The following is a 23,987-nucleotide window of genomic DNA, read 5'->3' on the forward strand; positions in this document are numbered from 1 at the left end:
CTTGCAACAGCTTATTTTCTCGAAATACTACGACTTTAAACACTAAACCGTCCATGCTGGTGTCCTGGTTTCATTGATAATAGAGAATCGATCAAGTCTAGAGGTCCGTGGTATCACCATTGAACTCACCAGCCTTGGACGTCATGTTGACATTCACCATGGGTGTTTTCTTTTAATCAAGCCAATAAAAAGTATAATGTTTGTGTGCGAGAGGTTCTGATGCTGAAAATACTTCCCAAAAGCAACAATTACATATTAAAAAAGCTAAAGGAAAATAAATAATAAAATAAAAAAGGAGCTTAGGCCTTCAACAAAGCATATTAAATTTATAATAATATTGACAGAACCGATCCCCCCCCCCCTAACCTCCCATGCTGTCTCACATTTTGATCATACAACCTTTCCATATTGGATTTGAAACAAATAATTATTGTAATAGCGAAGCTGCAACTTTAATATTTCCATAATATAATTATAGGCCTACAACATAATTATAATTTCAGACTCGTATAGGCCTACATTCTCATTATCAGAGGTATATTATCAATTATTAAATTAAATTACCTAGATGTTTTTTCTATTTTTTTGACAGAATAGACCTATAGGTTAAAGGAACACGTTGCCTTGGATCGGACGAGTTGGTCTATTAAAAGCGTTTGAAACCGTTTGTTATGAAATGCATATGGTTAGAAAGATGTTTTAAAAGTAGAATATAATGATCCACACAAGTATCACTCGAAACTGCACGGTTTTCCTTTTACGTCGCGAACTATCACGGTCGGCCATTTATGGGAGTCAAAATTTTGACTCCCATAAATGGCCGACCGTGTTAGTCGACAGGGTAAAAAGAAAACCACACAATTTCGAGGCGTATTCGTGTAGATCATTGTATTCTACTTTTACAATATCTTTCTAACCATATACATTTTACAACAAACGGTTACAGAACGATTTTCAAAGACCAACTCAACCGATCCAAGGCAACGTGTTCCTTTAAGTGCATATTTAAAGGCACTGGACACCTTTGGTCAAAGAAAAGTATTCTCACTCATGTATCTCAGCATAATGCATAAAATAACAAACCTTTAAACATTAAATTGGGCTCTTTGGTCGTCAAAGTTGCGATAAAATAACGGAATGAAACCACCCTTGTTGCAAACAAAATACGTGTGTGCTTTTAAATGCCTAAAAATGAAAGGCTTCAGGCCGGAACTTGTCTCGTATTATTTGAGTGAGAAAATGGTACATCTTTCTCAAAAACTATGTAACTTCAGAGGGAGCCGTTTCTCACAATGTTTTATACTATCAATAGCTCTCCATTGCTTGATACCAAGTAAGTTTAACTTATATTACAATATTATTTTGAGTAATTATCAAAATTGTCCAGTGCCTTTAATGGTTTCGCTGTGAGAGAATCAATAAATTGAAGTGAAGTGGAAGATACTCATGAAAGTAATACCAATTCCTTGGACGCCATTGTTATTTTTGTTGACACGATCACGCTCAAGAGATAGGCATACTCCGTGTTTTTCCATTAAGCGGTAGTGTAAAAATAATATTTATATATAAAAAAAAACTCAACATGAGAAATTCCCAATCACGAATAATCTTAGTAACAATCGAAACATAACAGGTAGTTATGTTAGTAGTTACTAATGGAAAGTCTGTAACTTTACTAGTTGTAACCTCGCTGTACAAAAAAACAGTCATTAAATTGTGAATACTCCAATATTTCTTAGTGGATTCTGACAGAGGAATACGTGTTTGTATTAAGTCATTTTCATGTCTTTGTTTTTTGTGATGATCTTTTTATTACAAAAGTTGGGTCAACGGTCACGATAGAAAATTAAAGGTCACGATGACCTACTTTAAAGCCATTATACACTTTCGGAACAGAACAAACAATAAAAGTTCACAGATTTACAAATAACTTACAGGGTTTACAGAAGGTAATGGTGAAAGACTTCCCTTGAAATATTATTCCATAAAATGCTTTACTTTTTGAGAAAACGTTAATTACGGACAACGAGAATTACGGAATAGAGTAAACACATGTCATGACACGGCGAAACGTGCGGAAACAAGGGTGGGTTTCCCCGTTATTTTCTCCCGACTCCGATGACAAATTGAGCCTAAATTTTCACAGGTTTGTTATTTTATATATAAGTTGTGATACACGAAGTGTGGGCCTTTGGACAAAACGTTCACCGAAAGTGTCCAATGGCTTTAAAAATATATATATATAAATTGACAAAAGACTTGATTTGAGCATGCAACTCTCATGATTTTAATACCAAACTTGCATAATTATTTGATGGCAATTAACACGGTTATGACATTTTACCAAAAGGGTGGTATTTGATGTTTGTGGCTTTCTGCCCTGACCACATGGTTATAGGAAACTGAGCACTTTGAGACGCCAAAGGAGTTAGTCTTGATTGGTGACACTGTTTGTGTATTACTATTAGGCATCGGTAGACTGGGCGCTATACATCGTCAGTTTTGGGATGCTGACTTGGAAGGACTGTGCAAGTCTGCACATCTGGATCGAAACAGTTTGGATATTGTTTGTTTTTGTGATACAGATATCTCTTCACCAGTAATTCGTGTGCCGTATATCGGCAAGAAGTTAAAGGAACACGTTGCCTTGGATCGGACGAGTTGGTCTATAAAAAAAAGCGTTTGAAACCGCTTGTTATGAAATGTATATGGTTGGAAAGATGTTTTAAAAGTAGAACTTTTTGACTCCCATAAATGGCCGACCGTGTTAGTCGACGAGGTAAAACGAAAACCACGCAATTTTGAGGCATGTTTGTGTGGATCATTGTATTCTACTTTTACACATCTTTCTAACCATATCAATTTGATAACAAACGGTTACAAACGCTTTTCAAAGACCAACTCGACCGATCCAAGGCAACGTGTTCCTTTAACAAAAAGAACGTGGTGCCACCCAAGACTACAATAGGGTGTGATAAAGCGCTACTATAAGAGCCAATTATTGTTTATTAAATAAAAAATAAAAAATAAATTGATCAGTTCCACCGGCCGTAGGCCTAACTGTGGCGTGTTGTTGTTGTAGCAACGTTTCTTGTATTGAGTGTATCTCCGTTCCTTCAAGGACGCCGGTGCAGCAAATTATATTACTTCAAGTGGTATCTTGGTCAATTATTTAAAAGGCAAATATCTCAAATTGGTACGTTTGAAAGAAGCCGCGTGTACGGTTACTTTGTATCCGACACGTCACACTTTTGTCGTCCAATCAAATTGAGGCTTTCGTACAAAACGGTATAATTGCAACTGTGTATAATTTCATATTATGCAGAAGCTATAGTTGAACTTACATGCATGATTTCGGCATATGGACTTATGATGGGTTTAAGGCAGTGGACACTATTGGTAATTACTCGAAATAATTGTTAGCATAAAAACACACTTGGTAACGAGCATTGGCGAGCTGTTGATAGTATATATAAAACATTGTGAGAAACGGCTCCCTCTGAAGTATTATAGGCGTAGTTTTTGAGAACATTTTTTAAAATCTCACTCACAAAAAACCTTTAGCTGAATTCTTTTATTTGGGCATCTGAAAGCACAAAGGGCAACGAGGATGTTTTCATTCTTATTCTCTCGCAAATTCGATGATAAAAAAATTAGCCCAAATTTTCACTGGTTTGTTATTTTAGCATGTCGGGATACACCAAGTGAAAATACTGGTCTTTGACAATTACCAAAGGTGTCCGGTGCCTTTAATGTGGGCACGTGTACGTCACTGTGGACAACCAATCGAACTGAAGCTTCGGTTCACCGATATTACAACTGCGTACTTATATTAACTCGATAATTTACACCTTTGGGTCTATCTCTCTAATTCAACTCACTCGCAATTTCGGTATCTCGGCTTCTGTGTCTAGTTTAGACTGCCTAGTTTATGTCATCTCACCCGATCACCATTTGTTATTCTCGTGTGATGGAGATTATAGTTGTCTAATTGGGATTGATCAACAATTGTTGCCTTTATCGGTTTCGGTGAAACATGGGAGTCGGCTGGATGTGGAACGTCATCGTTGCAGGTTGCTTTGTGACAGGTAGGCTTTCGTGTTGGTAAACTATACTGTTCTTTTCTTCTACTTCTACTTTTTTCTTCTTCTTTTTAGCTCCGAGCATGGACACTTTCGGTAAGCAGTGTTGTTCAAAGGCCCACACTTCGTGTATCACAACTTATATATAAAATAACGACCCTGTGAAAATTTAGGCTCAACCGGTCATCGGTGGAGTCGGGAGAAAATAACGGGAAAATCCACCCTTGTTTCCGCACGTTTCGCCGTGTCAATAAATCCGTAATTCTCGATATCGAGAATTGATATTGTTTTAATGTTTTCTCAAAAAGCAAAGCATTTCATGGAATAATATAGGTTTTCTCGGTCAATTTCGGAAAATGAGCAGCCAATTTAACCACCAGCCTATTCTAGTTCGCACGAAATCGAATGCTACTAAAAAATGGTCATTCGATTTCATTTAAAGACTAGTCAAATCTACTTTTACGTCATTCGATTTAACAAAATAATCATTCAATTTAACAAGTCATCGAAGCTGCGTTCAAATTCGCAGGAGTGTTTTTGAGGCGTGTGTTTAGTCACTCAATTTCATTTTGAGGCAGTCAATTCTGATATTTGTGCAGTCTTAAAAACGCTTGTTAACTTGTTGTTTCCTTATACGAATGTTAAAGGCATGCGGTTAATGTTTTGGCACGCCAACAGATGGTTGGTGAATATTTACAAAAAACAACAACTGGAAAAACATTTTTTTTTAACTTAAAAAAACATTCAAACACATTCAAATTAATGTCAGGTCTTGGTCAGTTAACCATTGAAGGTCTCCCGAAAAACATAAAGAAGAAAGCAACCCTTGTGGGGCCCAAGGTAAAGTCTACTGGAAACATAAAATAAAGAAAATAAGTTTCCATTTTTCGAAAGATTGATTGTAGTGTTCAACTCGACTTCGCCTTTTTGAAGGGAGCATTCCATCTTGAACCTGTGAAGGTACGATACGGTTTGCCTTATACAGTTTATCTGTTTATTCGTATTTCTTTAAAGTCGTACTTATTTGAATCCTCGGTGAGCGAAATTGATTGCCTCTTTACGAAATTGAAAATGATTAAATCAGCAAAATTTTTTAGTCGAACCAGCTTTGCTAAATTGAATGATGATTGTGTGTCATGAAAAAGAATGAGTGTGCTAGGAACTTGAATGCCTCAAAACGAAATTGAATGACCGAATTCTGAATTTGAAACGCAGTAAAAACCGGAGAGGCAAAATAGCTTTAATTCGTGCGTCTGAAAACGAAATTGGCTGCTCATTTGCCGATTTTGACTGAGAAAGCCTATATTTCAAGAGAAGTATTTTACCATTACCTTCTGTAAACCCTATTATTTGTAAATCTGTTAACTTTTTTTCTGTTCCGAAAGTGTATAATGGCTTCAAAGGCAGTGGACACTATTGGCAATTACTCTTACTCAAAATAATTATTAGCATAAAACCTTACTTTTTAACGAGTAATGGGGAGAGGTTGATAGTATGAAACATTGTGAGAAACGGCTCCCTCTGAAGTGACGTAGTTTTCGAGAAGATGTAATTTTCTGCGAATTTGATTTCGGGACCTCAGATTTAGAATTTGAGGTCTCGAAATCAAGCATCTGAAAGCACCCAACTTTGTGTGACAAGGTGTTTTTCTTTTATTATTATCTCCCAACTTCGACGATCAATTGAGCTCACATTTTTGCAGGTTTGTTATTTTATGCGTAGTTGAGATACACCAAGTGAGAAGACTGGTCTTTGACAGTTACCAATAGTTTCCAGTGTCTTTAACGACCTATCCTATAAGCATGATTTATTTTGAATACAATTTCCTTTGGGTCTTATCACAAAATATTCATCAAATAAAACACCACAATCAAATAAAGACAGGTAAACTGACTAGCGGGATTTGAACCTCCGGATTAATTTGCAGGCGCTCTACCAACTAATAATAATAGAAATAATAATTTTTATTTATGTATTTATTTTACTTTAAATCTTTAGACATACACAATAGTTACAAGTTGTACAGGGGATGTCAAGGTTAAAACAAAAGTATAAAAACTGTCATCAAAAGATATGTAAAACCAGACCCCTGCCAACGATAAAAATATAATTATAAAATATATAAAGGTGATTGCACTGAAACATTTAAAAATCACACACAAGAAAAAATTAAAACACAAGCAAAACCAGACTATTGAAAACAAAAAACTGCACCCACAATAAAACACCGCAGTGATAAGAGGAAGGGATAACATTAACAATTTAAAATAAAAACCAAAGAATGTACTAAAAACCCTGAAAAACCAAAATAAAATTGGCACAGAGAGCAACCTTACAGATACAAAGTTCTTAGAAAGCGCACATAGACACTAGATCAAGGCGCTGAACAATAGAGAAATAACAATAAACAAACAAATGGGCTCTGAACAAATTGGTCTTCAACAGTTTTTTGAATAGCATGATTGAGTCAGACTGGCGGATTTCTGGAGGCAGGTTGTTCCATAGGTTGGGGCCGCTACATAACAAAGGCATGCCCTGACCAACCACTGCCTTACAGATGGTGGGGGTAAGTTTTGTTACGTTCTCCAGTTTACTGAGGTATGGCGGTCTCAAGATCTCAGTTCGGGGTGCCAGTCTGAAGGCATTAGCATATTCCATGTAGCCTGGGATTACATCTATAGTTTACGATACAAACTGGGAACATAGGTGTCAATCATTGAGGCGACAATGGGACATTTCCGCTCTCTAAATGTAAAAAAGTGAAAACACCACTCTTAATATTCCGAGTGATCCCTCAAATAGCTCTTTAAAAAGAGTGGTAGTTATTTCACGCTTTTAGATGGGTTTTACCAAAGACCAACTCGACCGATGTGCCTTTAATTGTAAACTTGCCTGTATTTGGGGGTAAATACATATCGGAAAACATATGTGGTTTGGAGGCACAAAAAACGTCTAACCTTATAAATCTCTTTGCGAAACTGCATGTCACTTTCTGCACGCCACAGCATGCCTGCCTAAAAGCTAACCCACGTGGAAGAAAACAACATGCCTGATCCGGCACACAGAAAATAAAGTCGTTAAATATTTTTTCAGAAATTATTAATAACTATAAATTATTTACTGGTATTTAATTATCACTGTTTACAATATGGAAACATTGATCGTCACCGAGCTACGATCCCGGCCAAAAAGCTTGGAGATCATTATAAACAGGCTTACTGTCTGCGACCTGCCCATACTGTTATTAAGTTGTAATTAATTTTCCCTTACATTGTACATGTACAAATGGTATGGAAAATAAACTCGAACCTGAACCTGAAAAATCGCTCTCCCCCCCCCCCCCCCTCTCAATATTGATGGCAGCGCAGACCACGCAATCGACCTTTATCACGTTGTCACCATCTTGGTCATGTTCCCTGTTTCCATAACAGTAATGAAAGTTAACATCATTGCGCAAACATGGCACCGGACTATTATTTCGTCCAGCCTCAGTTTGGATAATAACGAGTTGCCGTGATAGGTCTGCCAGAGCCAACATTGAAAGGGGGCAGGCACGGGCCGTAGTGGTGCGGGGGTCCATCACGAGATATGGCCGGGATTGTAAACCCAGCAGGCATGATCAGCAGACGGGGGAAATAGTCAGATTCATGGCACTTTCTTGCCTTTTTTCAACCAATTTCTGTCTTCCCCTCCTTTAACTCAACGTATATTGTTCACTTAAATAAAGGTTTCAAATCAACCTTAAACCATTGAAATGTTGACGTCAAAGCCGAAAATAAATGGCCGACGATCTGACAAACCACAATGTGGTACAGTTCCTATATAGACCATTACAATGCAGGGCGACCCTCCAACGTGTATTATACGCCGAGTGGCTTTAGCGTAATCATTTGCCATCTTGATGTACTTGAACGCTGAGTTTCAGCACAAGGACTCTGGGCGACTGCAGTTTGAAAATATTTCAAAGTCCGTTTGGGGTAACAACTCTGGAGCATCCTCCACATAAACCCTGGACATTATAAGTAAGCCTATCACCCTCGATTGTTTTAATCACGTTTAATGTCTTCCGATATGGCCCTTGTTTTATACTCCAGTGAAAGTGCAGTGGCCGAGCTGTTAAGAGCACCGAGTTCAAAGAGAGTGTGTTCGAGTTCCGCTCGTGACCATTATTGTGACCAAAGCAAGACACTTAACCATTGCTTCGTCCTTCGCATGGGACGTAAAACCGTTGGTCCCGTGTGTCGTGTAACGCACATAAATAAAGAAACCCAGTGCACTTATCGAAAAGAGAAGGGTTCACCCCGGTGTTCCTGGCTGGATTGATAGGATATTGCGCCACAGCACCTTGTAAACCATTGCTTCGTTATTCAAACTTCGTCCCACACTCGCATTGCAGTAATAAATACTTGGCGCTTTGTATCCTTTAAAACAAAGGCGCGTTATTGGATTGCGGAGAGATTGGGGAGGGGTAGAAAAGTGACCACCAATCACCAATCGCTTAATTAACGTGATACACAATACTTACTTAATTATTATTATTCATATTTGTATGTTCCAGCACGTTATGTTAGTGATAATGAATGACAAAATGAGTGGTAAAATCTAATGGTTGTTAGATAGTCCATGGAATCATTTCACATGACATAAAGCTACAGTGTATAGCAACAATTTCTCCGAATCTTTGTAGAGACTATAACTTTATAAGATATTGCCCTTTCAGGAAAATATATCCATTTGAATCTAGTCGAAAATTTTCAGTCAAATACTACTGTACTAAAAAAAATGTATCAAATCGCGCCAAATGAGTTTAAACAAATTATTTTCTTTCAACTTATCAGTGAGCCACACATCCCCCTCAGAAACCCCTCTGCGCAAGAACGGAACGTGGCGCTGTCGCATTTAATTCCATTGTGTCCATGTGTCCCCCCCCCCCCCCCCCCTCAAAAAAAAAAACACCTGGGAAGCGGCTTTTTATTTCAGATATCAATGTCATAATAAGTAGGGCACCCTCACCTAGTGGTCAAAAGGCTGATGAGTGGCCAAACATGTGCGCCGCGCGTGTTTCGTCATCGTTTTACCTCTAAGGGCCATGTCACATGAGGCAATTTACGGGCAACCAGTTCCAGGCAATCTCCATGAAGAAAAGGCATTCACATTTGAATGTTCACCTATTTCTCTTGTGGATCGTAAGACAATGTTTGAAAATTGACCCGTGTGCTACCAAAGTGGTCAAGTAGTATATGCACTGCAGTTGGTTGCCTTCAAGTTGCCTGCAAAAGTTGCCTCGTGTGACAAGGCCCTTAAGATGTCTACTAGATGACGTCAATGCATAATACCAAGTGAGCAAATTATTTTCAAAGGCGTAAACTTTCATTGGTTGCAGTGACTTGGGTTTCAGCTCGTATGTGTGTTCTGGGCACGGAACCAGATGAATCTTTTGGCGGCAAAGTTCGGTTCGTTCTCCCGCCTGGTGATCCGTGCTCCTGCACTGAACTCAAGCTGGGTGGACACAACTCCTATGCGCCGCCCAGAAATGACAAACCCGTCTACATCGACAACTTACCAATGGACGCTGAGGGACTCCGTAAAACACAAGGATGCCCAGAAGAAAGCACGCGAAGAGAATCAACGCAAATGTCAACTTCTAAGGGTAAGAATACGTCATGCGATAATAAGAGAGAAAGACAAAACTCGAAAAAATCAAAGTTAATGTTTTTTATGAGGTTTTTTTTCTGAAATCATTGACTTTCAACACATAAACTACGCCACTAGGAGCAAGTTTGAGGGCGAACCTAGATTGACCACTGACCATGCGTACGTGACGCACTCACTCAACGAGTCATTTGAAAGTCTAATCAACCATCGGGAACACTCCATTGCATGCTTTCCACATGTTTGCTGTAGTGGTGTCTCTGGTTCCCTTATGCGCTTTATGGAACAGGCTCGGGACGACAGAAGAACTGGGGCTGGTTCCAAATGGTTGACCACTGAGTCGTCAACCAATGGTTGACCCGCCTGGGTTCGAGTCAAAATAGTCAACCTTTAGTCAACCAGGATGCACACAAATAGACTTGCATTCGCTTTGAAAATAGATCAACAAAAGTAATTATCTAAAATGCTCGAGCGAGTTTGTTCCTCACACAAACCATGGTGTTCTTTTTTATTCTTTTTATATAGTGGAGACATCCGATTTGCCAACTACCAGGGAAACTCTAGCACCGGTAGTGTATACAGACTGCCAGGATGCTTTTAATAACCGTCAGACAACCAGCGGAGTATACACCATTGAACCGTACGGGGTCGAATTCGATGCATATTGCGATATGACAACAGAAAAGGGGTACATTGTAAGTGTTTCTCGATTTGTGTTATTTTGATATTTCTTAGGGGATGCACCTCTTCTTTGATAACACTCTCTTGTCCGGAAACTCGGCTTGGACATCACGGACAATAATTAATTTTGTAGTGTTTTTTTTTAAACTTCATCTAAAATCACGCATTTTAGTATTCGGTGTTTGTACAAAATGTTTTGATGTTATCATTGACATCAACATTTCTCACAAATATCAAGTCATACAACTGTAAAGTTTCGTGATAGTATACAGGGACAATATCACAAAATTTACATGACTCTTGCCATTTCTTTTACATTGGAATGCATAGCGCGGGTACGGTGCCAAACTCGAGTTCTCTGGGTTGGAAATTCCAGGGGAAAGGAATTTCGTTTTCGCAGTTTGTACACGTATAGTGCGCGTATAGTTTTAACGTACTTTATAAGCAGTTATCTCATGTTATTAAACTTCAAACAAATCGCATCATGATTGACGATCTATACTTTCATGGATGTTAAAGGCACTTGACACTATTGGTGATTACTCAAAGTAACTGTTAGCATAAAAACTTACTTGGTAACGAGCAATGGAGAGCTGTTGATAGTATAAAACATTGTGAGAAACGGCTCCCTGTGAAGTAACTTCATGACCAATTGAGTTCAAATTTTCACAAGTTTGTTATTTTGTGCATATTGTTGAGATACACCAAGTGAAAAGACTGGTCCTTTGACAATTACCAAAGGTGTCCACTTTCCAGTGTCTATAAACAGTCAAAATTTAATTGGTAAACAGTCTTCAAAACTATGATTTCAAAAATAGTTTGACTCAAAAATTTACTCAAAACATGAACCAGTTGCTGCACGGGTTAATTAATTGCCTCTTCGTGAAAGCGGTAACGATAATATTGATCCAAAGATGAAGAAACGTGCCGTTACTTCTGTTTTCAATGACTCGATGATGCCTTCTTTAATTCCTCATGCTTACAGTAGCAAAAATAATATGGAAAACATTAATTGCCGATCAAAGTATCAAGTGACTTAAAATCGTCCTTGCACCAGGTCAAAAAAAGGGTTACACTAGAAAAGCATATCATTTTTATGCCTAAATAAATATTTAGAATTCCCTGCCATGAATGAACTGAATAGTGAAATTTCTTCGTTTCCACGTTCTTATAGGTGATTCAAAAACGCTTCGATGGATCTGTAGACTTTAACAAGAACTGGGCCGATTACCAAAATGGTTTTGGAGACCTAAATGGAGAGTCATGGCTGGGGAACGAGAAGCTCCATCAGATAACGTCCCAGAGTCCGAAGTATGAACTGTTGGTGACTCTGACTGCATTCGACGGCTCTGTTGCTCAAGCTCGATACAGTGATTTCAGCGTCAAAAGCAATGAGGATAACTATGAGATAAACCCTAGTTCTGCTGACACCCCAGAAAACACCGTCAGCGCCGGTAAGGCAAACCGCACCGATTGCCGGTGTCCCAGCGATAACCGTCCGCCGTAGATTCTGTGCCCCCCCCCCCCCTCCTTAAAAAAATGGGAAATAAACGTGGGCTGAATGAGGATGTTTCAAAAGAGGGCGCTATCAGAAGTATAGTTCGTACACAGTTCGCCCTAGGGGGGACAGAATCTCCGGTGAATCATCAGGGTATCTGTCCGCCGGAGATTCTGTCCCCCTTATGTGAAATAAACGTGGGCTGAAGGAGGATATTTCAAAAGAGGGCGCTATCAGAAGTATAGTTTGTACACAGTTCGCCGAATGGGGGGGGGGTAGAATCTCAGGAGGACAGAATCTCCTGTCATATCGGATTCTTGTTTCCTTATAAGTGTCAAATTCAGTGTTATTATGCTCCCAATTCCCCAAAGATAGGGTCTTTATGCAAGTTAAGAGAAAAAGGTCTCTAACCTCCCGTTTAAAACGGTGTATACAAATGTTAATAATCTAACAGTCTTTCAGAGCAAAACTTTTAATACTGTGCCATGGAATAATAAGAACAATGTACATTCCAAGAATAAATGTTTGCGTCGGTCAAAAGGTAAAACTCAATTTCCTTTTTGATTGAATATCAACGCTTCTTAGATAGGCCTATACCCATATCTTTTAGGCCAATTCTCTCTTTTAAACTAGACATGTCATGGACTGAATAAGAAAGAAATTATTTGATAACGAAACTTGTCAGTATATCACTCTGAATCACGATGAACTCACATCATTTTGTAAACATTTTCAAAGTTACTCAAACCCTTGGAGACTGCCAATTCTAAAGTTGTGTACACAAAGGAGCAACGCACATTTCCCCGAGAAGTAAAGGCCTATAATAGCATTGTGTCCCGTCCAGACTCCCCCAATCTGAACAAAAAATGTTTCTTTAACTTTCTTCTGAAGGTAACGGTTTGGAATCGAAACAGTTCTCAACGTTTGACCACGACCACGACGACGGTGACTTAAATTGTGCCGAGTTGCTGAGTGGCGGTTGGTGGTTTTCTCATTGCTCGGACTCGTACACACCGAGTAATCTAAATGGCGTGTACTCTGACACCCCAAATATAGCAGGCTACTTGGGCATATACTGGACACCGTGGAATGGTTATAGCGACGTATCCCTTAAAGCAACTGAAATGAAGATAAGATGTTTGGAAGATTGTTAAGAATGTCTTGAATTTAACTTATTGTAAATTTGAGTTGAATACTCCACTGGCCCTCTATACGACGCCACGAGTCAATCTTTAAGCCTGCTTTGTTACGGCCAAAAATTATTGTGTTATTGTTTAGGACAATATCATTACATATAAGTTTAATTGTTTCAACAAATAATTGCGAGCAAATTAAGAGTAATTCGATATTTAGAGTAAAAACTTATATGAGCACAATTTTAATTATTTAATTTGATTAAAATTGTGACACTTTGATAGATAAACTTGAAGTAATGGTCTGATATTCAGATACATTCTGACGTCACACTTTGAGGCTCGTGCATTCGCCAGAGATCTGCGTTGAGCCTAGAGTCCAGAATCACCTTTGACCTCGCGTCCATTTCATATGAAATTCGCAGTCAAATCCTATACGCTTATCTACATGCAGCGGCGCAATTAGGGTAATTTTTTAGGGGGGGGCACAAGGGGGGGGGGGACACACAATTTTTTAGTGGATTGAGACCAAAATTTTAGGGGAAAATTTTTGTCAAAGATAGAGCATGCGAGCACACAGCGCAAAGCCTATACGGCGTGGAATCCGGGGCCCGCTTAAGGGGCCCGAAATTGTTTGCACTCTAGATATTCTGTGGTGCAATCTAAGGCCATGTACAGGCAGTGATGAAGGAAATAGAACAAAAAGCCTTCAAAATTTGAGCTATAGAATATGGGCCTTTTAGATTTTGGCCAATACTTGATCTTAAAGTTCACGATGTGCTAAGTTTTTGCAAAACAAATTCGATTGTGCTTACTTTTTTTTCCAAACATCTTGAAAATCGCAAACCGAAATTTAGTTTTAGATGCCGTCAGTTCACCAGTAATGCGTTTAAGCATTGATAACTTTAACTTAAAATCTTGTAAATTTTTAATGTAGTAAATTGACTATCCTTGCTATGTAAGAAGCTCTCTGAGTTTGCACATATATATATGATGTAGCATTTGGATTTCGTTTTGATGTGTTAAAGACAGTGGACACTATTGGTAATTGTCAAAGATTAGTCTTCACAGTTAGTGTATCTCAACATATGCATAAAATAACAAACCTGTGAACATTTGAGCTCAATCGGTCGTCGAATTTTCGAGATAATAATGAAAGAAAAAACACCCTTGTCACACTGAGTGTGCTTTCAGATGCTTGATTTCGAGACCTCAAATTCTAAATCTGAGGTCTCGAAATCAAACTCGTGGAAAATTACTTCTTTCTCGAAAACTACGTCACTTCAGAGGAAGCTGTTTCTCACAATGTTTTATACCATCAACATATCCCCATTACTTGTAATCAAGAAAGGTTTTGTGGTGATAATGATTGAGTGTCCACTGCCTTTAAATAATATTGGTTTAAAAGGAAATATGTTATTGATTCCCGGACAGAATTGATCCGGTTGCCGTGTCCCAGTGACCCGGGCTGACCACTTCTGGGTCAGGCTAACTATGAAAGTGTTTCTTTTAATGAGATTTTAACGGGGTTCTGCGTTAATTTGACCTATGTCTGGATCACAATGACACAGAAATGGGTCAGACCCCACGGGACCCGGCACTGCGAATGATTCACATAGAATAAACGCGCTTTAAAGGGGCACGCATGTACGAACGTATATATCTATAATAAAAACATGAAATGCAATTTAATTGCACCACATTTGTCACTGTTGTATATACAATAATTATATCAAATATTAATAGTATCAAATTTTTTAGCCTTCGAGAAAGACTCTGTTTTGGTCGATACGTCTGGCCATTTTCTATGTTTTGCATTCATATCGCAACTGATCGTTTTGGTTGGTTTAAGCAGTTTGCAACAGCTTATTTATATTTTCTAATATCGTATTAACTTATAAATGTTTAATTTCTGTGTGTGATTGTTATTAATATTTCACGTTTTTTTTCGAAGGAATTTGACATTAATGATGACGTCATTGAATCTAAACATCGAGTTTTTAGTGTTGACTTTGTCACAGAAAAGTGACATTGACCATTCCAGGGTAGTTCCAGGTAGACAAGACTCTACGTGGCCAAATTTCATAAAGCCTGCAAACACAAAACCTTGCTAAGCTCAAAAACAGTTGCTTAGCAAAAAAATAGGTTACCAGCCAAACACCAAACAGTCACCATTGCTGCAACCGATGCCCCGGTCATGTTTTGTTCAGCCAAGAAATTTGTTAAGCAGAATTTTCTGCTAAACAGCTTTATGAAATTGGTTGCCTAGTAACATCAAGGATGTTCATGTTAAAAAAAACATCTATGTAAAAAAAAACAGTTTATGAGCCTCATCTTTGAATTAAACTATATGTATAATAAAGTGCAGTGTGCAGTTTCTGTGAAAATTGTAAGGGTATCAAAGATCAATTCAGTTGCACTATTGGTATGTTACTCAAAATAATTTTGTATCACAAAAACCTTTCTTGGTTACGAGTAATGGGGAGAGGTTGATAGTATAAAACATTGTGAGAAACAGCTCCCTCTGCAGCGACGTAGTTTTCGAGAAAGAAGTCATTTTCCACGATTTTGATTTCGAGCCCTCGGATTTAGAATTTTAGGTCTCGAAATCAAGCATCTGAAATACTACTTCGTGTGACCATGGTGCGACACCTATGTTTTTCTTTCATTAATATCTCGCAACTTTGACGACCGATTGAGATCAAATTTCCACAGGCTTGTTATTTTATGCATATGTTGAGATACACCAATTATTTTGAGTAATTAGCAATAGGCCTAGTGCCCACCGTTGCCTTTAGCGAAATCAAAAACCTTGATTTGAAAGACAGCCTTTCCCCACCAATTGAAGGTAGCGTGAGGAAGATTAGAGAATCGTATACAACTGTACCGTTCCATTTGGAAGGTCTCTCGGCAAATATCGATTTTAGACAAAGATCTCAAATCAACGTGTCGTTTGCATTTGAAAGCCTCGTGTAGAAAATTGGGTTAAGTACCCGGTTACGTCACCATGGTCATCCAATCAAATGGAGGCTTCAGTACAACGGTAATACAACTGCGTATAATTCCATCATTAACATAATATCCATAAAACAGGCCATATTCTTTATTTGAATCAGATGCAGTTTTGCTAGCTGGGCTTCGGTGTCTAGTTCAGTGCGTGAAGGATAGCTTAAAAGAAAACTACTTGCTATTTAAACAACCAACGTGTCCTCTCCTATCTGTTTATGTCAACATCCAAACGCCATTTTTATGTTTCTCGTTGATGATTATTTCTTTGGATTTATCGACAACTGTTGCCTTTATCGCGATCGGTTTCTGTAAAACATGGGAATCGGCTGGATGTGGAATGTCATCGGTGCAATTTGCCTTGTGACAGGTACGTAGTATGACGTGTTGGTAAAGTAGGTAGGCCTACATTATTGGAGTTAAAAAAAACATTCGATGCCCGTAGATAGGCAATATTTTATTTCGAATAACTTGTTATAATACTAATCTCATAATTACATTTCCCAAACAATTTCATTTTCTTTTCAACGCGAAGCCTAAACATTTCACGCCAATGCGTCCGTTAATGGTTTGCAGAGCCGTGATTTGTCGCATGACGGCGGCGTTAACATTCGCGTTTGGAGGCACAATACGTGAAAATTTATATTTGTAAAGAAAAAGAAAAATTGGTTGGTACTCCTGTTTTTATCAAGGAAAAGTAAAAAACACCACTCTTTACATTTCGATTTGTCCCTCATTATGGCTCTTTAAAAAGAGTGGTGGTTAGTTCACTCTTTTAGAGGGGTTTCACTCCAGGACAGAGTAAAAAATCACTCAAAATGCAATCTTCAATCTAATTAGAGGTGGAAGACCACTCGAAAAAGAGTTGTCCATAATATGGCTCTTCAAAGAGTGCCTTTTCACTCTTTTGCATTAGAGAGTACAAAAACTTGTGATAGCATCTCCAAATGAGTAGCTTAGTCTCTCTTTTCCTTCGTTTTGTGTTTTGCCCTTGAGTTTATATGCTTCACGTCCACAAGCATGGATAACCCCATTCTTTCGCAAGCGCCGATTCTTTGCTTACGGTAAGCAAAGCCATGAATATTGGCCCTTTTTAGATTGGCCTACTGTTATGTGCATTGCGGCGAGTAAAAGGGATTGTATCGGTTGGTAATTGGAACCCACTGTTTCTTTCAATATATTGCTGATATCATACAATAAAACTAATCTGTGAAAATTATTGCCAAAAATCTGGAGCGGTTATTTCCACGCAGGAAGAATAATCTGCAATTGGAATACACAATCTGAGAAACCTTACTGTCAGTAACGCTTCGGATTCAAAAAATGACGGATAAGTGGGATTTTTTTCGTAATCGCACCGCAGTAATTCGAAGTGAAACGTTTCTCAACATCCCTGATACATAATCCTATGAATTTTGTTATTGTTTTTAATTTCCAGCCGTCGATTTCACCAAACTCTTCCTACCTTAGGACTAATCTTAGGACTTAGGATGAGTCCCAACCCTGCACTGTAGCATGCAGACCTTAAAATTAATCCAAAGTTAGGACGAGTTACTCGTCCTATCTCGAGATAAGATGAGTCTTAATTCTTTGTGAAATCGGCCGCAGAGTCATTAAACGTGCACTGGACACTATTGGTCATTACCCATTAGCATACAAACCTACTTGGTAACGAGTAATGGATCGGAGAGCTGTTGATAGCATAAAACATTGTGAGAAACGGCTTTCTTTGAGGCAATTAAATGTATTTTTTTGAGAAATAAGTAATTTCTCACTTAGAAAACCTACCTCGGCTGAAAAAGCACACTTAGTATTGCAACAAAGGTGTTTTCTCTCATTATTCTCTTGCAAATCTCGATGACCAATAATGGGGCCCTAATTTTCACAGGTGTGTATAACATACACCAGGTTAAATTTGACAATTACAAAACGTGCCCAGTGCCTTTAATTCCAGTTATCGTGGCGTACATAACCGGTACCGTCGCTGCCCGAGCCAGCAATGAAATTTCACATTTAATTTTGTGACTTCGGGGAGTCGGGAATATTTGCATAAATCGGCATCATAGTACTTATATAAGTCTCGGTGTCCCTTCAAGGCCACCATGTACAAAATTCCCGAATTAGTTCAAAGGAGTAAATTCCGGCTGTTATTTCATTGGTTAACAGTGACTTTGGTGTCTGCTCGTATGTGTGTTCTGGGCACGGAACCAGATGAATCTTTTGGCGGCAGAGTTCGGTTCGTTCTCCCGCCTGGTGATCCGTGTTCCTGCACAGAACTCATGCTGGGTGGACACAACTCTCATTATGCGCCGCCCAGAAAGGACAAACCTGTCTACATCGACAACTTACCAATGAACGCTGAAGGACTCCGTAGATCACAAGGATGCCCAGAAGAAAGCACGCAAAGAGAATCGACGCAAATGTCAACATCTGAGGGTATGTCATATGATAAATTCTAATGAATATAATGTTATATGTTCATAATACGGAGCTTTTTCACATCCCTATGGGCGTATCAAAGTGCTCAATGTTTTCCTTCATAGTTTTGCAGTATGCGATCTTTTCCTTATGGCACCATGTAATGGTTTTACAAGGTGCTGTGTGGTGCAATATGCTGCCGATCAAACCATGCAGGAACACCGGAGTGAACCCCTCCTCTTTCCAATAAATGCACAAGGTTCTGTTAAGCGCATTTACAACACACAGGACCTACGGCTTTACGTCCCATCCGAAGAACGCATCAATACTGGTTAAGTGTCTTGACTGAGACTCGAACCCACACTGATGATCAGAAACACAAGAGCCAAGTTGGATCCGGTGCTTGTATTCGCTCGCCCACGACAAAAGAAACAAAACTGGAAAGGAAAATGCATGATCGTAAATTACTGTTTGAAAAAATACTCATGTGCAATAGAACATAAGTGGCCCTGTTGACCACAGTGTTGTAGGCAGTGTACACGTTTGGTAATTACTCAAAATAATTATTAGCATAAAACCTCACTTGGTAACGAGTAATGGGGAGTTGTTGATAAAACATTGTGAAAAACGGCTCCCTCTCAAGTGATGTAGTTTTCGAGAAAGAAGTAATTTTCCACGAACTTGATTTCGAGACCTCAGATTTAGAATTTATGGTCTTGAAATCAGACATCTGAAAGCGCTCAAATTCGTATGACAATGGTGTTTTTTCTTTTATTATTATCTCGCAACTTCGACGACCAATTGGGCCCTTGATATAGTACATGCACCGCTGCAGTTAGTTGCCTCCAAGAGTCCAAGTATAATACTGTAAGAGTTTGCGGTAACACCATGTAATAATTATCTCTAAAATGAGTTTGGGTGGTTCTGAAAAGAACCGTTGGATTAAGTATAATACTGTTAAAGTTGCTTCGCGTGACAACGCCCCTATAGGCAACATTTTAGCATTTCAAACTCGAGCTGAAAAAACAATCCCATTACCCTGCTGTAGAGAAAGGCCTCACAGTTTTAGAAGTAGAATTTCAAACCGTATTATTTGTTATCTTTATAGCGGAGACATCCGATTTGCCAACCACCAGGGAAACTCTAGCACCGGTAGTGTATAGAGACTGCCAGGATGCTTTTAATAAGGGTCAGACAACCAGCGGAGTATACACCATCGAACCGTACGGGGTCGAATTCGATGCATATTGCGATATGGCAACAGAAAAGGGGTACATTGTAAGTGTTTTACAATGTGACTTATATTTTAAACGGTATCAATTCATTCGATGGTAGGCCTTCACGTCTTATTTTACATGTTTTTTTTTTCAGGAACTCGGCTCGAACACTACAGCAAATTTTGGCATGTTTTTACAAAAAACTTTCATTAAAAGTTATTTGTGTAGTTATCATTGACATCAAGTTACAACAGGGACAATTTCACAAATTTTACAGTTTTTTTAGTTTTCGCGAACAACCACTTTTCGAGTTGCCATTAATTTGTTGTTACATTGGCGCGGATACGGTGCCAAGTTCGAGTTCTCTGGGGTTGGAATTTCAGGGGAAGGGAGTTTCGTTTATTAAACTTCATAAAAATTAAATCATGTTTGCATGATTGACGATCTCTATACTTTCACGGATGTTAAGCAGTCAAGTGTAATGGCAAACAGTCTCCGAAACTATGAATTCAAAGATATTTTGACTTCAAAAAAGTGTTACTCCAAATATGAACCAATTGCTGCAGGGGTAAAATTGCCTCCTCGTGAAAGCGGTAACGATAATAGTGATCCAAAGATGAAGAAACGTGCCGTTACTTCTGTTTTCAATGACTCGATGATGCCTTCTTTAATTCCTCATGCTTACAGTAGCAAAAATAATATGGAAAACATTAATTGCCGATCAAAGTATCAAGTGACTTAAAATCGTCCTTGCACCAGGTCAGAGAAAAGGATACACTAGAAAAGCATATCATTTTTGTATGCCCAAATAAATATTTAGAATTCCCTGCCATGAATGAACTGAATAGTGAAATTTCTTCGTTTCCACGTTCTTACAGGTGATTCAAAAACGCTTCGATGGATCTGTAGACTTTAAGAAGAACTGGGCCGATTACAAAAACGGTTTTGGAGACCTAAATGGAGAGTTCTGGCTGGGGAACGAGAAGCTCCATCAGATAACGTCCCAGAGTCCGAAGTATGAACTGTTGGTGACTCTGACTGCATTCGACGGCTCTGATGCTCAAGCTAGGTACAATGACTTCAGCGTCAAAGGCGACGAGGATAACTATGAGATAAACACTGGTATTTTTGACATCCCAGAAAACACCGTCAGCGCTGGTAAGGCAAACCGCACCGATTGCCGGTGTCGCAGCGACAACCGTCCGCCGGAGATTCTGTGCCCCCCCCCCCTCCTTATGGAAAATAAACGTGGGCTGAATAAGGATGTTCCAAAAGAGGGCGCTATCAGAAGTATAGTTTGTACACAGTTCGCCGTATGGGGGGTAGAATCTCCGGAGGACAGAATCTCCTGTCATATCGGATTCTTGTTTCCTTATAATGCCAAATTCAGTGTTATTATGCTCCCAATTCCCCAAAGATAGGGTCTTTATGCAAGTTAAGAGTACAAGGTCTCTAACCTCCCGTTTAAAACTGTGTATACAAATGTTGATAATTTAACAATCTTTCAGAGCAAAACTTTTAATACTGTGCCATGGAATAATAAGAACAATGTACATTCCAAGAATAAATGTTTGCGTCGGTCAAAAGGTAAAACTCAATTTCCTTTTTGATTGAATATCAACGCTTCTTAGATAGGCCTATACCCATATCTTTTAGGCCAATTCTCTCTTTTAAACTAGACATGTCATGGACTGAATAAGAAAGAAATTATTTGATAACGAAACTTGTCAGTATGTCACTCTGAATTGCGATGAACTCACATCATTTTGTAAACATTTTCAAAGTTACTTAAACCCTTGGAGACTGCCAATTCTAAAGTTGTGTACACAAAGGAGCAACGCACATTTCCCCGAGAAGTAAAGGCCTATAATAGCATTGTGTCCCGTCCAGTCTCCCCCAATCTGAAAAAAAAGTTTCTTTAACTTTCTTCTGAAGGTAACGGTTTGGAATCGAAACAGTTCTCAACGTTTGACCACGACCACGACGACGATGAAAAGAATTGTGCCGAGTTGCTGAGTGGCGGTTGGTGGGTTTCTCATTGCTCGGACGCACCGACTAATCTAAATGGCGTGTACTCTGACACCCACGTGGGAATATACTGGTCACCATGGAAGGGTAGCGACGTATCCTTAATAGCAACTGAAATGAAGATAAGATGTTTTGAAGGTTGTTAAGAATGTCTTGAATTTAACTTATTGTGAATTTGAGTTGAATACTCCACTGGCCCTCTGTGACGCCACGAGTCAGCCTTTAAGCCTGCTTGGTTGTACGGCAAAAAAACTAAATTACTTATTGTTTAGGACAATATCATTACATATAAGTTTAATTGTTTCAATATTTTCGTGTGGGGATTCTACAAATAGTTGCGAGCAAATTAAGAGTAATTCGATATTTAGAGTAAAAACTTATAATTTGAGAACAATTTCAATGATTTGGTTTTATTGAAATTGCGACACTTGATAGATAACCTTGAGGTAATTGTCTGATATCCAGATACATTCTGATGTCACACTTTCGTGCATAATTGCGTTGAGCCATAGTTCATAATCACCTTTGACCTCGCATTCGTTTCACATAAAAATTCGCAATCAAATCCTATACGTACATGAACATGTATACATGTACATACAGCGGCGTAACTAGGTTATTTTTTTTAGGGGGCACAAGGGGGGGGGGCACATTTTTTTAGGGGCATTTCAAAACAAGGGCGGATTGAGACCAACATTTTACTGGGGTCAAACTTTGTCAAAGATGGAGCATGCGAGCGCGGAGCGCAAAGCCTTTACGGCGTGGAATCCGGGGCCCGCTTAAGGGGCCCGAAATTGTTTGCATTCTAGATATTCTGTGGTGCAATCTAAGGCCATGAACAGGCTAGGAGGTGATGAAGGAAATAGAACAAAAATCCTTCAAAATTTGAGCTATAGAATGTGGGCCTTTTAGATTTTGGTCAATACTTGATCTTAAAGTTCACGATGTGCTACGTTTTTGCAAAACAAATTCGATAGTGCTTACATTTTTTTTCAAGCATCTTGAAAATCGCAAACCGAAATTTAGTTTTAGATGCCGTCAGTTCACCAGTAACGCGTTTAAAGCATTGATAACTTTAACTTAAAATCTTGTAAACTTTTAATGTAGTAAATTAACTATCCTTGCTATGTAAGAAGCTCTCTGAGTTTGCACATATATATATGATGTAGGATTTCGTTTTTATGTGTTAAAGACAGTGGACACTATTGGTAATTGTCAAAGACTAGTCTTCACAGTTAGTGTATCTCAACATATGCATAAAATAACAAACCTGTGAACATTTGAGCTCAATCGGTCGTCGAATTTGCGAGATAATAATGAAAGAAAAAACACCCTTGTCACACTGAGTGTGCTTTCAGATGCTTGATTTCGAGACCTCAAATTCTAAATCTGAGGTCTCGAAATCAAACTCGTGGAAAATTACTTCTTTCTCGAAAACTACGTCACTTCAGAGGAAGTTTCTCACAATGTTTTATACCATCAACATCTCCCCATTACTTGTAATCAAGAAAGGTTTTGTGGTGATAATTAATTGAGTGTCCACTGCCTTTAAATAATATTGGTTTAAAAGGAAATATGTTATTGATTCCCGGACAGAATTGATCCGGTTGCCGTGTCCCAGTGACCCGGGCTGACCACTTCTGGGTCAGGCTAACTATGAAAGTGTTTCTTTTAATGAGATTTTAACGGGGTTCTGCGTTAATTTGACCTATGTCTGGATCACAATGACACAGAAATGGGTCAGACCCCACGGGACCCGGCACTGCGAATGATTCACATAGAATAAACGCGCTTTAAAGGGGCACGCATGTACGAACGTATATATCTATAATAAAAACATGAAATGCAATTTAATTGCACCACATTTGTCACTGTTGTATATACAATAATTATATCAAATCTTAATAGTATCAAATTTTTTAGCCTTCGAGAAAGACTCTGTTTTGGTCGATACGTCTGGCCATTTTCTATGTTTTGCATTCATATCGCAACTGATCGTTTTGGTTGGTTTAAGCAGTTTGCAACAGCTTATTTATATTTTCTAATATCGTATTAACTTATAAATGTTTAATTTCTGTGTGTGATTGTTATTAATATTTCACGTTTTTTTTCGAAGGAATTTGACATTAATGATGACGTCATTGAATCTAAACATCGAGTTTTTAGTGTTGACTTTGTCACAGAAAAGTGACATTGACCATTCCAGGGTAGTTCCAGGTAGACAAGACTCTACGTGGCCAAATTTCATAAAGCCTGCAAACACAAAACCTTG

General features: G+C 38.7%; 2 protein-coding genes across 2 annotated transcripts; both read left to right on the forward strand.

The window, feature by feature from the left end:
* The first annotated feature begins 3,955 nt into the window (after positions 1–3,955).
* LOC139936579 (microfibril-associated glycoprotein 4-like) lies at positions 3,956–13,067 on the forward strand. Its single transcript, XM_071931421.1, has 5 exons — positions 3,956–4,088; positions 9,466–9,732; positions 10,260–10,429; positions 11,590–11,869; positions 12,805–13,067. Exons 1-5 carry the CDS (start codon positions 4,037–4,039, stop codon positions 13,065–13,067), a joined length of 1,032 nt encoding a protein of 343 aa, XP_071787522.1. The 5' UTR covers positions 3,956–4,036.
* A 3,217-nt stretch (positions 13,068–16,284) lies between these two features.
* LOC139936580 (microfibril-associated glycoprotein 4-like) lies at positions 16,285–21,861 on the forward strand. The gene is made up of 5 exons (XM_071931422.1): positions 16,285–16,422; positions 18,219–18,488; positions 19,579–19,748; positions 20,566–20,845; positions 21,623–21,861. Exons 1-5 carry the CDS (start codon positions 16,371–16,373, stop codon positions 21,859–21,861), a joined length of 1,011 nt encoding a protein of 336 aa, XP_071787523.1. The 5' UTR covers positions 16,285–16,370.
* The last annotated feature ends 2,126 nt before the right edge of the window (positions 21,862–23,987 follow it).

This window comes from Asterias amurensis, chromosome 4 (genome assembly GCF_032118995.1).
Source record: "Asterias amurensis chromosome 4, ASM3211899v1".
Classification (NCBI taxonomy): domain Eukaryota; kingdom Metazoa; phylum Echinodermata; class Asteroidea; order Forcipulatida; family Asteriidae; genus Asterias; species Asterias amurensis.

Bases quoted from the DNA above. Each gene is read 5' to 3' on its own strand.
- LOC139936580 (XM_071931422.1), top strand. From the start codon at position 16,371: ATGGGAATCGGCTGGATGTGGAATGTCATCGGTGCAATTTGCCTTGTG. The intron at 19,749-20,565 runs GTAAGTGTTTTA...ACGTTCTTACAG, and splicing joins CAACAGAAAAGGGGTACATT to GTGATTCAAAAACGCTTCGA. The intron at 20,846-21,622 runs GTAAGGCAAACC...TTTCTTCTGAAG, and splicing joins AGAAAACACCGTCAGCGCTG to GTAACGGTTTGGAATCGAAA.
- LOC139936579 (XM_071931421.1), top strand. From the start codon at position 4,037: ATGGGAGTCGGCTGGATGTGGAACGTCATCGTTGCAGGTTGCTTTGTG. The intron at 4,089-9,465 runs GTAGGCTTTCGT...CATTGGTTGCAG, and splicing joins TGCAGGTTGCTTTGTGACAG to TGACTTGGGTTTCAGCTCGT. The intron at 11,870-12,804 runs GTAAGGCAAACC...TTTCTTCTGAAG, and splicing joins AGAAAACACCGTCAGCGCCG to GTAACGGTTTGGAATCGAAA.